General features: G+C 42.5%; 1 protein-coding gene across 1 annotated transcript in view; it reads left to right on the top strand.

Moving 5' to 3' along the window:
• PRIMA1 (proline rich membrane anchor 1) overlaps positions 1-14,538 on the top strand; it is a 48,465-nt gene that overhangs the window by 21,259 nt on the left and 12,668 nt on the right. Inside the window, exon 4 of the mRNA XM_009084454.1 lies at positions 9,166-9,295. Coding sequence (XP_009082702.1) covers positions 9,166-9,295 — 130 coding nt within the window. The remainder of the gene's footprint in view (positions 1-9,165; positions 9,296-14,538) is intronic.

Raw genomic sequence — 14,538 nt, 5'->3', positions numbered from 1 at the left:
GCTGCACTGGCCTGGTCTCTTCAGTTAATGATGGCTGTTAATAGACCTAGCTTTCTCCGCTGTCCATCCTGTGCCCTTTTCCCCCCCAGCTCTATAAACAGGAACCAGTGTGTCTATCACTTTGAGCAGAACAGCCCTGGGAAGCCACAGTGCTTTGGGGATCTCATATTTTAATGTATTTCCTGGAAATAAGCCACCTGAGACTGTTTTAGTGTTTGGGGCTCTCCTTTGGAGTTCACCTTGTTTCTGCTTCTCAGGGGGAAGCAGTGGCGAAGCAGCAGCAGGGCTGGGGTTGTGTCCTAACCTCTGTGCCCAGAAGCAGCAATGATAAAGCACTTCCATGCTGGGCATTTAAACATAAATAGAACCATAGAATGGTTTGCATTTGGAGGAACATTTAAAGCTCATCTAGTCCAACCCTGCTGTCATGGGCAGGGACACCTTCCACTTACACCAGGTTTGCTCAAAGCCCCATCCAGCCTGGCCTTGAACACTTCCAGGGATGGGGCATCCACAACTTCTCTGAGTAAATATATACATGCATCTGGCAGCACATGTGACATCATCTTACTTTTCTAAGGTTGTCTGCCCCCAGTATCTCCTCTACATCATTTCATGACTCCCAGGGGACCAACTGTAGCTGCCACTGAAGTGCTAGGTGTGGGGCAATCTTGCCCAAAGCCATCCAACCAGCAGCTAAATGGGTTATGACCGTGGCTTGCCATGAGGCAAGGAAGTTGCCTCATTGCAGTTGTCACCAGTTTATCTTCCTTCAAGGTTTAATTGTATGTACATGCTGCTGGCAAGAGCACCTGGTGCCACCACCAGCTCATGTGGTGGAGGATAGACCTGCTCACACTCCTCCCGTCTTGGCTCCACCATAGATTGATGAAATCTGGAAATACCTCTGCCCTTCGCTTCCAGAGTCTGCTCCCAGACTCTGCTCTGCCTTTCCTGTGAGGTCTGAAGGCAGTGCAGAGGGGGATTACACCCTCTTGTAAGCTGCCTCAGAGGCTGTGGCCAGCCAGCTGATGAGGGGGCTGGCCCAGACCTGGGGCTCCTGTTAATACCAGCATTGCCTTTGGCATTTGATGTGTTGTGCTCCTGCATCTCGAGTTCAGGTGTGGACGGGTGTGTTTTGTCTGTGGGCAACAACTGTGAAGGGACTTGACACGGTTAGATAAAACACTTCTTCATGGATCAGTGGAAAACATCAATCCTTCCTTCCTTCCTTCCTTTGGTAAGCCCTTGTGTACCTGATCACCAGCGGGAGCATTGCCTTCTGCGGGCAGCTGCAGCTGTGAACACGAGCTCAGGGTTCTCTCTGGCCACACAAAAACCCAGGGCCTGTGTATTGGGGCAAGCATGAGGCTGCATGTCATGGTGTGTGCATGACTTTCTGCCCTGGGACCAGATATCAAGGTTGCCCATCTCATGGTCAGCCTTCTCTCCCCCATCTTCTCAGGAATTTTTTCACTTCAGACCATGAGTGTGGAAAGGAACACATACTATCCCTGTTCCCAAAATGCCTTTTAGAATAACAGCTGAGGATCTATATTTGTATCAAGTCTAGCAGCACCACAAACTCTACTAGCAGGCTCTTTTGAAGGATTTGTGTTTCCCATGCTGGCTGCCTTTCGCTGTTAGCAGCCCTGGGTATACACACAACATGTTCCTACCACATGGATTATTCAAAAACATCTGTATCAGATCCTGTGTGATGAAGTACAGCAAACAGAGGGAACAGTTGAATTGACACTGACTCACAGATCTCTCCCCATTGCCTCAGGTTAGATAACAAATCTTGCTCCCTGGGAGCTCATAGCCTCCAGGGCTCTGGGGACTGAGCTCCTGACCTTCAACAGCATTTCACTTAGAAACACTCATGAGCATCATGCAGATGCTGGGACAAAGTCCTCAGCTGGCACCAGTCTCATGGCTGGGTGGACTTCTACTAGTTTACATCACTTGAGCCCTTGGACATTTTTTATTAGCTGCCTAAGGCTTCATTCTGATGTACAATCAAGTTAATCAGCATGAAGTTAATCAGCACTCACTTTAGGGTGAATTTGCACTGCTGGGGGGACTGAAGGGCCTTATGTAAATGCAGACAAGACACCTCAGGCTCAGGACTGAAATCAGCTTTCTCAGAAAAAGATGTGGGCGTGTGATGGAGGCTCTCCTTGTTTCTCAGATTTTGCACAGCATAATACGTACAGAGTAAATGTCCAAGCCTTGGTGTCTGTGCAGTTGTTCCTCTGTAGAGTTTCTCCTCATAGAACCTAAGTCATTTCACATTAATCAGGTAATTCATTGAATTCCTCTATTCCACAGGGGTTTGGATGAGACACTTTGATGTGAAGAGACCCAAACTGCAACAGATTCAAAATCCATCTCCATATTTAACTGGAAGTTTTGAAGGGACACTGGAGTGTCCTGAGAGGTTTCTTTCATATACCTTGACATCTGAAATCACATCTAAATCTCTCCATGTTTTCCAGGCTTGTCCCTGCATCCCAGTGTGATAACGGCTGTAGGAACACTCTGTCTTGCAAATGGAGATTTCAATATGCAACTTATGCACATATATATAATAAAGGAAATTAGGAGTGAAGATGAAATTAGGACCCCAAAGCCTGGCTTAGCCAGCAGATTAACAGGTCTCTACAATATGGGAAATACATAGTGGTTGCTAAAAAGACACTGCTTGCGTCTCCAATTCCTTTTAAGTTCCAACCAAGACTGATAAAACACTTGAGGCCCTTGGAATATGAGCCTGCCTTCAAAATAAAATCCAGTCCTGCTTCCTAGCATGCTAATTAAAAGTGCATGGCTGATTCAGGCAGCCCTACAATAGCAAGAGAAGTGCTGCAGGCATAGAGATGGCAGGGTTTAGCCTGTTGCGGGTATACAACATTAAAAACAGGCAGATGTCTCATAAAGATGATTACGGCAGTGCTCTTGACCTTTCTTTAAGAACAAGAATAAAAGCAGGAGGAAGAACGATAATCCGTTCGGATTTATCTCGAAAGTGCTCTTCGTTTTTTAGGCATGAAGTTGCTGTTGTTGTAGAGAGGTGGAGGGGGTCACTGTCACCCTTCCACATTAAATCAGTGGACACTCACAGCTGCTTGGAACTGAGCCTGTGGATGAATTGACACAGACCTGCACCGGAGACACCTCCCCTGGGATGGCTTGTGGGAGCATGGGTCACTGCCTCCAATAGCTGTTTTCCGGCTCAGCCCTGTGTTTGGTTTTGTTTTGTTCTGTTCTGTTTTGCTTTGTTTTGCATTATTTAGTTTTGCTTTGCTTTGCTTTGCTTTGCTTTGCTTTGCTTTGCTTTGCTTTGCTTTGCTTTGCTTTGTTGTGCTGGCTGATAGGGGAGAGCCAGTGGGAAAGGATGCTCTGGTGCAGGAGGCTCTCTGCCTCAGCATCACTGCTGAGGGCTGGGCAGAGGCACCAGCTCAGCCCAGCATGACCCCCATGATGAAGCACTTTCTGTCTCCTGACAAATTTGGTGGTGCTGCTTTCTAATGTCTCTGCATTCCCATGCAAAGAGTGATTAGCCTAAACCTCATACTGTAATGGAAAGTAATAATGCTAATCAAAATAAATGATGGGAGCTGTAGGTTTTGAAAATAGGAGCTTCGTAAAGTACAGCTATGATCACTAAAGATAACCTGATGGCATAGGATTCTAAGTCCTGTTTCTATATTCTGTCTTCGGGCAGTACATGTTACTTTTGTAACATACACAAAACTATTTAATGCTTGCCACAGAAGATTAAAACAATTTCATCACAGTCTTTCAGTTTTGGAAGCTCAAAGCAATTTTGAGAGTGACCCACCAAGATTTGCTAAAAAGGGTTCTTTGCAATTTTATGGAAACATTCTTGCAAGTGATACAACCTCTATTTTTGTGCCTGGGCATTGAGGGAAACCCTCTGTATCTGAGCTAATCTTTTCTGGTATGCACATTTCTGGCTAGAGCTATGTGAGTACAGATACCTGCTAACATTAGAACTGGAGCTGTGTCTCTATGCTGAGCCTCCAAAACAAACATAGCCAAAGAAAGCAGGTGTATGATTTTTGTGGTGCTGAAATAGTTTGCAGGATGCCTTTGCTCTAAAAGCACTTTTTTGTGAATTTATTTTCAATAAGTTGGATCCAGCTGCCCTCTGGGTAGGTCTGAAATAGGTCTGTTTGTTCATTGTATTTATTTAGGCCTGGTGCTGTTGGGAATAGGAGGAGGTGATGGCCCTGTGAGAGTAAACCTTACCAATATTTATACTTATAAATGTTAAGGCCAAGAGAAAAAAGGCATTGTGTTCATGTGGTCTTTCCAGAGACAGAATGTTTTCGTTACTTACTCAATTCTTATTCTGAGTCCAATCTCTTTAGCTGAATTTCAACTTCTTATAGAATAAAATGAAAAGTCTACCTCAAACTAAATTCTTAATTTGAATGCTTGATCAGAGCTGATAGACTATGGTAATGATTAATTATCCTTAGCGATAATAATTACCCTGTTTCTAATCTAAATAGTTTGTCTCCATGTATAGTTGAGTACATTCCTGAGTTGTTTACAAACTCTACCAATAGCCATCACCCTATTTTGGGGGCAAGGAGGAGGTCAATGTTGAAAGAACACATTCTTTCAGCAATGAATTTCCATTTATAGTTAGGCTTTGAGACACACCAGTTCTCTGGCTTTTGAATCAATGTACTTGTGCCACACTTACAGTGCAGCTTTATAGTTTCATAACCCCAACATCATGTGAAATTAAATCAGATGTCATATCAAGCCTAAAGTTATCACTCCAGCTCTAATACATCTATTTTCCTAACTAGTAATCTCCTCAGAAAAATATCTGGCTAGTTTGACAATATGTGTCTTCCAAAGCTAAGCTTCAATTATTTATTTTAATATTTTATTAATTGAATGAGATCTTCATTATTTTGGCAGGATTTCTATCAGGATGTCAGGCTGTGATTTTTTAGCTCTCCCTGCTTACCTTCTTTGAAATGTCATCACTTTCCTATCATTTTTCACCCAGTGATGTGTTCAATGTACAGAACGACACTTCAAGTTTTAGGAAGAAAAAGCATTTTCCTTGAGTTGTTTTGCACTGTGAAAATAATTTTCTCCATTCAGCTAATTTTGAGAACAGTGAAGAGCAGCCAGGAATGAGTCAAACCAGGAGGCAATCATGCTCTGAGCAGCTGGAGCTGCTCACGTGAGACCAGTGATGGGTGCTGCGGGAGCACCCACCATGGCCAGGCTGGCCAGTCATCAGCTCTCAGTAACCCTGTAGTGATGATGAAGGAACTCCAGGCACCCGAGATGTCCTCCACTGCCTAGAAACACTGCTGCAAATGACAGCAGTACGTGGCTTGTTGTTTCTTTACACAACAAGGGAACAGGCACAATTTGATTCTGAAACCCTTTTGAGGGTTTATAATGTGCTTGAAAGAGATGATACAAAGAAGGAAATGCCCATGAGAATTCACAGAATCACAGAAGTAAGGTTGGAAGGGACCACAATGGGTCATCCGGTCCAACCTCCCTGCTCCAGTAGGGTCATCTGAGAGCACATGGCACGGGATTGCATTCAGACAGTTCTTGAATATCTCCAGTTACGGAGACTCCACACCTCTCTGAGCAATCTGTTCCAGTGCTCAGTCACCCACACAGTAAAGAAGTTCTTCCTCATATTCAGGTGTAACTTTCTGTGCATCAGTTTCTGCCCATTGGCTCTTATCCTGTTGCTTGGCACCTCTGAGAAGAGCCTGTCTCCATCCTCTTGGCACCCTCCCTTCAGATACTTAGAGACATTGATGAGGTTCCCTCTCAGTTGTCTCTTCTAGACGCTGAATAGGCCCGAGTCTCCCAGCCTGTCCTCTTAAAGAGAGATCATAGGATGAACCAGGTTGGAAGAGACCTCAAAGATCATTGAGATGCTCCAATCCCTTAATCATTTTCACAGTTTTTCTGCATTTCATCAAAGGCTTTGTAAGATGATGAAACAACTGGATATTGACATTGATAACAATGTAGTGTGAGACATCTTCTGCTCAACGTGCTTTGCAATGATTTCAAATCTTCTTAGAGGAGGGTTTGGGGGTTTGGGACCTATGTCTTCCCTCCTCCAGAGAGTGCCTGAGAAATCCATCGCTCTTCCATGCAAAGCAGCACAGTTGCAAGAGGTTGCTGCAGGTGTCATCACCTCAGGATAATTTCTGATCATTGACAACTCCTTGACACATGTGGGTTCAGCTCGTCCCAGGTGTGACCTGTATTTTCCACACTGCAGGTTATAAACTGGGGTCTGGGAGTTGAGCCTAGGATGGAGAGCCTCCCCAGCCCTGGGGTGCTTCAGGGAGCAGAGTTGTGAGCCCCAGCCCGAGGGAGCTGAGACATCAACATTGGGAGCTCAGTGTGGGACTCACTAAGAGGCACTTCTCTGAGGACATGGTGCTTCCCAGGCACCTTGCTTACTCTTTAAATGCTCCCCTCTCAGCTGACATTTCTAGCTGCACACAGACATCTATGCAGCCCAGGCATGCACAAGCAGCCCATCAGCATAAGGGGATTAAAAGCAGTTCTGTTCTTCCTCAGAGGATAATTGTGAGGAGAAATGCATTAAGAGCACAGAAATGTCAGGGTAATGAGGACTATGTGGAAGCATACAGAGAAAGGCAGAAAATGCACACAACTAGGAGCTTTTTAAAAAGGGAGTGGGCATTTCTAATGAAAACAAGATTATCTAGCACTGAAATAATACAGGGTAGAAATAGAAAATAATTTTAGAAGCTGTGTAAACCCATGGGCCAGTAAGAAACAGGATTTGGTATCTTCCAGTGTGATTTCTTGTGCATCTTTCTGAGTGCCTAGTCTGGGCCAGTGGGGAAGGGAACTGAGCCAGGTGGATTAGGAGTCACCTATACCTCCATATTAGTAATCTTTATATTCCAGACATTAATGACTGCACATAAGCTGTCAGGAGTGATAATCACTATTCAATCCCATATATATATGGTTATTTTTCATGTAAACAAACTGTGATAAACCATCAAGGAGCACATGTGACAAGCCTGGTGTTACACCCTGTCTCTGCCATTTGTCAGTCTCATTTATTGTGCTGAGGAGCAACCCAGTCTCGCCATCATTTTGTTTTATGACTAATTTGGTTGATCCTGCCTTTCAAGAAGAGCAAGGACTAGATAAGGATAGCCACACTTCTCCCATTTTCTGTGATCTCATCCAATTTTACATAGCACTTGCTGATGGATGTGTTTCCTTTGACTTCACTGCAACATTTTGTGTTTTTCAGGATAACACCAGGAGGGTAGAGTTGACCTTGAGACTGTCTGCTCCTTCATGCAAACATTTTGTCATCTTTGAAATGCCTTCTGTTCTGGAATCTTAGAAAACAGCAACATTGAAACTTTTCAGAGAATATTAAAATCATTAGCTTTATCACAATACAATAAATAGTTCCATCACTCACTGAAAACTGACTTCTGCAGCTGACAGTAATGAAGTAGAACTTCAGTTGCTGACACAGTCTAGGGGTGAACATAATCAAAGGAGGAGCCAGGAACCACTAGTTTTTCAAATCACTTATTTTATCAGCTTTGTTTTTCTCTCCCATAGAAGAAAACCCAACAAACCAACAAACAAATGTCAAAAAAAAAATCCCACCCTCACAATCAATACATGTACAATAAAAAGAAGTCAATATTTGATAGACAAGTATGATCATAGTGATAATATGTGTTGAAGGCTGATGCATCTGAGAAAGGCAAGACCTTTTATTGGCTCCAAATGTGGAACTGCCCATAAATTATCAGGCTGTTGAGTTTACTATTTTGATTGCTTCTTATACCTACCTACCTACCCACCTACCTACCTACCTACCTACCTTCTTCTACCTAGTCTTTTCCTAAGGTGCTTCTGCAGATTTCTTGGGGTGAATGCTGCCAATTCCTCTGTACATCTTGCAATTGGAAAAAAAAGGTTTTTTCTTCCTAATTGTGTAGTTCAGGATTTAACATATTGAGTGTTGATCGCTGTAAGTGATGCCTGACTGATAACATATTTTACTTGTGTAGCTATTTGTGATGTGTATAACAGGAAGTTCAGAATATCGAGCTAAATAATTACTCAGTGAAGAGCCTTTTGGTAGATTTAATTCTTTCCCCTACCTAACTGAGCATGTAGATACAGACAGTCCCATTGACTGATTCGTTATTAAATCTCATTTAAGGTGACTGAAATTCTCATGGAGTTGCATGTGCTGTGTTAATGGTCTCTTTCCCCTCTGCTATTCACTGGTATTGCTCATGGCATTGGCTGTTGCTCACCATCCTTCAGGAAACAAGTGTCCCCTCAAAGAATGGGAAAAGGAACATGGCCCTGAAGGAAAATATTTTAACTAAATGCCACCATATACAAAATATTGCTTGTTTTGTATGGTACTTACATAGGCATTTCTAGCCCTAAATGGAATTTTTAAAAAATTAATAATAATTGCTTATATGTCCACAATTTTACATTTCTTAATGTTAACATTTCTTAACTATTGGACTTGGAAATAGACAGTATTATGGAAAAGAAGATTGTCAACTATAATCCTCTGAAAGCAATTAATAAATGTAATAGAATTTGCGTGCTTTTGAAACAAATCCCCCTTCCTCACTCCAAGGTTACAGTGATAGTAGCTGCACTACACATTGGTAGGCACTGCTGCAGCTCCCCAGCACACCTCCTCTAATGGGGTTTGAAAGCCTGCTCTTGTCAGTGTAATCTCTCTCTCTAAAATTAAGTTTGATGCAGCAGGAGATAGCAAACGCAGAGGGAGAGGGAGATATTTCCTATGGGTAGCAGACCTGAGTCTTTCTCCTTTATACTGAGCACCAGGTTGTAGACAACACTAACACAGAGAACTTGGTCATCTGAGCACCATGACAAGAAATATTTAGTACCAAAAAGAGGAATTGATTTCTTGGGGAAAAAAAATATAATGGGTCCTAAATGTGAAATAACCTCTTTGCATGTATCTGTGGCCCTGGCATAGTGTTCCTGCATGGGTGACTGAAGCATATCTGATTATACCCTGCTGATTTGAGAGAACTCATGTATTTTTCCACTCTCTTTTTACAGCTCCCAAGTCTACCTTTTGTCCCACTGAAGAGACCTGGTGGCCAGGCCTGGTTATTATCATTGCAGTATGCTGCGCCACACTAGTGTTCCTCTTTGTAGTTGTCATCATTTGCTACAAAGCCATAAAAAGGTAAGACTCCAGATGCCTTTACTGGGCTTAGGGCACTCAGCCCCACAAAGGTTGACCTAAGACTTGCCTGACACCTTGTTTTTTTAAAGGCATCCTAAAGATAAAATTCATCCTGTAGTCAACATGTGTTTTCATCCCAAAGTCACTTGATGTATTGTATCCTGCCTGTGTAAAGGGTGAATTTCAATACACAGTCATGGGCATGAGGAGGAGAAAACCTAGAAATGAGATAGAGCTACAGTGTTCACATTAATATGAACTTGCATGAAGTCAAATTGCTGCAGGTTGCTGGGGAATATCAAGAGCTTTGGCTTGGCCAAGTGTAGAGGTAGGAAACACTGTCCTGTCCACTTCTGGTAGTATTCAAAATTCATACATGGAATGTGAGATTTTTGGCCCAGATGCATAACTAATTTTAGCATTTCAAACTGATGCAAACTCTTTTAACTCAAACTCTAGGCTAATTTGTGAAGTTTTTCATTTGAAGACTCTACTTCTAATTTATTCTTGCTTCAAAATTGTAATCTACAGAACAAAATTCAAATCCTGTCTCTTTTAATGTCAAAGCCTCTTGAAGCCTATGTACAACATGGTGTATAGTAGCAATTTTAGCTCACTGTCTTTGCAATAGCTGTGCTTGCCTAGGTCTTGAGTATTTAGAAAGTATTGACTTCAGTTACCCAGAAAAATGGGAGCAGGAGTAATGTCTTTACTTAAATAACATTTCATATTTCTGAAGGAAAAAGTCAAAACTTGAACATTTTTGTATGAAGGCTCCAACTGCAAGTCCAAAGGGTCAATTTAGAGAAGAAAGTAACTTGTGGGAATTGTAGGCCAGGTGGATGAAGGTTCTTTTCTTCTCTATTGTTTTAGTATGGCTCTGACAACACCCCACAGTTGAGGCTTCATGGTGTTACTCCTTTATACCATGGGGGTCTTGGGCAGGAGCTGTTAGTACAGCCAGATGACCCAGCCTGCGGTAGAGAATGCAATATGCCACCAGAAACTGCAGTGACTTGTGAATCTCAGCTTGGATTAAATGACCTTTTTTTCAACTTAATGATTTTTGAGCAGTATTTTGGGAGGGGATAAAAAAGGAAAATATCTTTCATGAAAAATGTTATCTGCATGCAAAGCCATTGCAAGATTTTTGATGAGCGTCATCAAGGATATCGATATGGTGGAACCTTGGACATGCTTTGTGGTTGTTGGAAAAATTTATGCAGGGTTCGAAAGCAAATCAAAAAAGGAGAATTCAAACAAGAAGACACAAGTCTCTCTTTTATTTCTTATTAAATTTACATAAGTATCTTTGCTATTCAAGTTTAGCTAAAATGAATGTTTATTATTTTGGGGGAGCTGGAAAGCTTGCACTCTAGCAACGGCACTGTTAAAAAAAATGATCTCTGGAGGACTGAGATCAGAGTCCAATTGAACTGGTACCACAGTGCAAAATCTCTTCATTTGTAGTTCCTGATCTACCATTGCTGCTCATTTGTATGTATCTGCCTACTGCCAAATTGTGTCAAGGCTGCAAAACATACGTATGGGAGCAGTAACTCTCCAGGGCAACTCATGCCTAGCAAGGAATTGCTTTTCAAGTGTGCTGTGATGCTGGTAGATGGGAGGAACAGAAACCAAATTTAAACAGGCAAATTTAAAGATGCTTCGCAAAGGTTTGGGGAATTCACAGAGTCTCATGCTTCATGTCAGTGAAGAATAATCACGATACTTGATGAAGACACCCATTATTTGTCAACAGTATGCATATCAACATACAAGTCTGCTGCTTGTATGTTGATTAGGCTCAGAGGCATTAGGCTCAGAGAAAAGTGAAAATTCCTCTTAGATCTTCTTACTGTTCACATTCACACTGCTGACAAGTGCTAAGCTGAAAAGTGCTCGGGTGTGGGATGGACAGCTATGAAAGAAAATCTTATTAATTATAATTTCACAGAGTAACTAGAGCGTTTCTTTTCATCAATGAGTCGTTCCTAAAACAGCTCTGCTAAGAGAATGCTCTAAAGTGCCTGGCAGCATTCCCCAGTAGTTCAGGTTTCTTGATCCACTGTAAAGGATATCTATTGATAAACACTGGGAAATAAGATCAGATGCTTCACATGAGAAGCATCTCTGCCTTCAACAGAGTATTATCACATATAGTTGAGCTGAAATGGCTTTAGTGTGAGAAATCCTTCACTCTGTTTTTTTTGCTGGGAGGTAGAAGTGGCTAGAGAAAGAGTAAGGGGATTACTTTGGGTGGTGCTGAAACCACAGGCAGTCCCTGTAGCTTTCAGACCCACAGGTGAACCACTAACACCAGTGTGTTCCCAGCCTCCAGCTCCATAACCATGCTCTGCCCCATCCTTCTCACACCTGCATCCCACCACCTCTCCTCTGCAGTCCTCCTCCTGGGCCCTCCATCCTGCACATCTGGAACTGGGAGCTCTGTCATTGCAGCATCTCTAACAAATCTGTCTCCTACCTCCACTAAAGAGATGCTGAAGAGTGAAATAACAGCAGTCATCTGGTTGTAGAGTGTAACAAGGGTTAAATGTTTTAGTAGGAAAGCGCAGGAAGGGATTTATTTGTACAGTGGTTGGATCTGTTGTATTAATCCCTCACTTTCATAAGAATCAAATTTGAAGTAGAAAGAAAAAGAAAAATCCTATTGTGCTTAAGTTAAAATCTCATTTACTGATTTCAAAGGGCCAGACCCAGTCAAACTCTCTCATGTCTGCTTTTATGTAGCAAGAAGAGAGGGAGTGACTGTCCTCGAGGTATCATAACTCAACTGCATTTTTATTCGATCTGTATATAACCTGTTTCTCCTGGAGCAGTTTGTTTTCCCTCATAAAAACTTAAACATTGGCATGTCACCAATTTTAGGCACCAAGGTGTTTTGTGATAAAATACAACCTAGTGAATTGGTGCTTCTTTGTACATAACTACCTGAGCCAATCAAGCATGCTGCTGCCTCCATCCCTGCATCTCCCCTGGGAATACTCAGGTTCTCCCAGTATGGAACGGTCATAAGTGAGGTTAGGAAATCCAGTGAATAGAGTTGACCTCTCTGGTCCATGAGGGAACAAATACCAAATTGTGTCCATCAGCTTTAGTATCCAGAGAAATGTTAGACGGGTTAAACTCTAGGGAAGATACAAGTGGACTGATACTTCAAAGGCTCTTCAAGCAACCTCTAAATTTTCTCTGTGTGTTGCTGGTGACTACAGTGCTGGGCACTGCATGATCAGCACACCAGGTACAGATGTGTGCTGCTGCATAGATCCAGCACCAGAGGAGATCACACATGATGCTGTGTTGTGCTGTAGCATGGTTACACACATGGTGGTAGCACCCTCAGTCTGGCAGTGAAGAAACAGCTATTTTCTTTGGTCTTGGTGTCAGAGGAATATTTTCATTTCTTAAAAAAATGCAGATTTTCTCTTAGGAATCTTTTCCATAGCACATTAGAAAAAAAAAATTAAATTGTCACTTAGCACCATATCTGGCATTTGTAGATTTCTAGGACAGGCTTAATCACTGCTGGGGCTCAGCCTCACTGTAAGCAACAGGACTTTTCCACTCATTTCATGGGCAGGGAAGGTGATCTCACAACCAGCAATTTCTGTGACACATAGCAAGAACAGATAACTGGTTCAAAATCTAGAATACCTCCAGGTATTTGTCTATCATGTCTCTGTCTGTAAAAACCTGCCATTCTTATGCTTTGCCTGGAAGACTGTCACCAGCAAGTAAGAGCAGGAGATCCAAGGACAGTTCATAAACTTAGGTTTGGAGGAAGCTGGATCATTTCAGTATTACATCATTTGTGGGCTTGGGCAAGTGCACTGTGAATACCAGCAGCTCTAACAAATCTTCATCTGGTGTAAATCAGTGCATATTCAAAAACAATCAGTGGAGCTCGATTCATTTCAATCAGCTCTGGAGGTGACTGTTTCTTAAGCTTTGTTTAACATCTGCAAGCACTTGAATAATAGTAGGACAGTAAGACTGGAGGGAAGTGGGAAGGAACCACAGCAAAGAGGATTAACGAGAGTTGTTTGGTAAATAAGCAACTGAGATGGGAGAGAGAGGGACCTGCAGTATGCAATCCTGTTTCTGCAGCTCACTGGTGTGTCAGTGTCTGTAAGAGGAGTAAGATATTTACATAAAAGGGAAAAATAAATCCCTGGCTCCCTGTATGAAATTAAGATACAGGGGCCATCTCTCAAACCTCAAAGGGGAAAGCAAAGCTGAGCATCCTGGTCTCTGTGACAAGTGATGCACCAGCTATGCAACCTGGCAGAAGGTGTTTCAGATGTTTTTCCAACTTGTGAAAAACCTATGCTTAGTATCTCCAGAACATCCATACAATCTGAGATGACGGATGAGCAGCTCATTCTGTCTAGGAATACTGCTCTTTGGCTTTGCTGGATTTTAGGGAGGATGGATACCTCTGTTCTCAGATGTACCACAGGGTTTGCTGCCAAAGAGCCTCGTTGCTAAGTCAGCAGGGAAAGCAGGCTGATGATAGCCAAGTTTTACATGATACACCATTTATTCACTGTTCTACCTTTGTCAAGCCACTGTTTTATATGGGTCCTATAGCCTGAAAGGAAGGTACCATAAATGCCTACATATGCACTTCCTTAAATAGGCACTGAGTTCACCTTCAAATAATAATTAAATGCAGGAAAACATTGTACTGAAATAAAATGACGGGTCATATTTAAACTGTCTTAAAATCCATTGCTCAGGTATTTTCAGGGTGCTTAGCATTAGGGTATGATTTATGGACCCTGTATACTGCAAGGTCTAGTTTAAGAAGCAGAAGCAAAATCCTGAAATTTGCCTTTGTAACAAAATGAGGCAGATGCTTGTGAGGGGAAAACACTGAGGGTTTCTTAAGGATGCCAAAAAGTGGCAGTGGGATCTGTGGTGAGGGTGTCCCATGGTGCAGGGATTTATCTCCCACTAAACAGGCCATGACCATGCATCTTTCCCCCAGCCCATTTTCTACCACTGACTCCCCCAAAAGAGCAAGAACTGTGTAGTCCTCTTCATGGCCATCTCCTGTGAGCCACTGAGGCCAAGCATGATCTCGCTCAAAATCACTATTAATTGCAACAAAACATTTCTGTTTAGTGTGGGGAGAGAAGACAGAACAGCATCCTAAATGTCTTTGATTGCTTTAAAGAGGATATTCACAGCATGACTGGATGACAGACAGGTCAAGGGGA

This window comes from Acanthisitta chloris, unplaced genomic scaffold (assembly GCF_000695815.1).
Source record: "Acanthisitta chloris isolate BGI_N310 unplaced genomic scaffold, ASM69581v1 scaffold11941, whole genome shotgun sequence".
Lineage (NCBI taxonomy): Eukaryota > Metazoa > Chordata > Aves > Passeriformes > Acanthisittidae > Acanthisitta > Acanthisitta chloris.
Note: the sequence above shows the minus strand (reverse complement) of the source record. Positions and strands in the feature narration are given on the sequence as shown.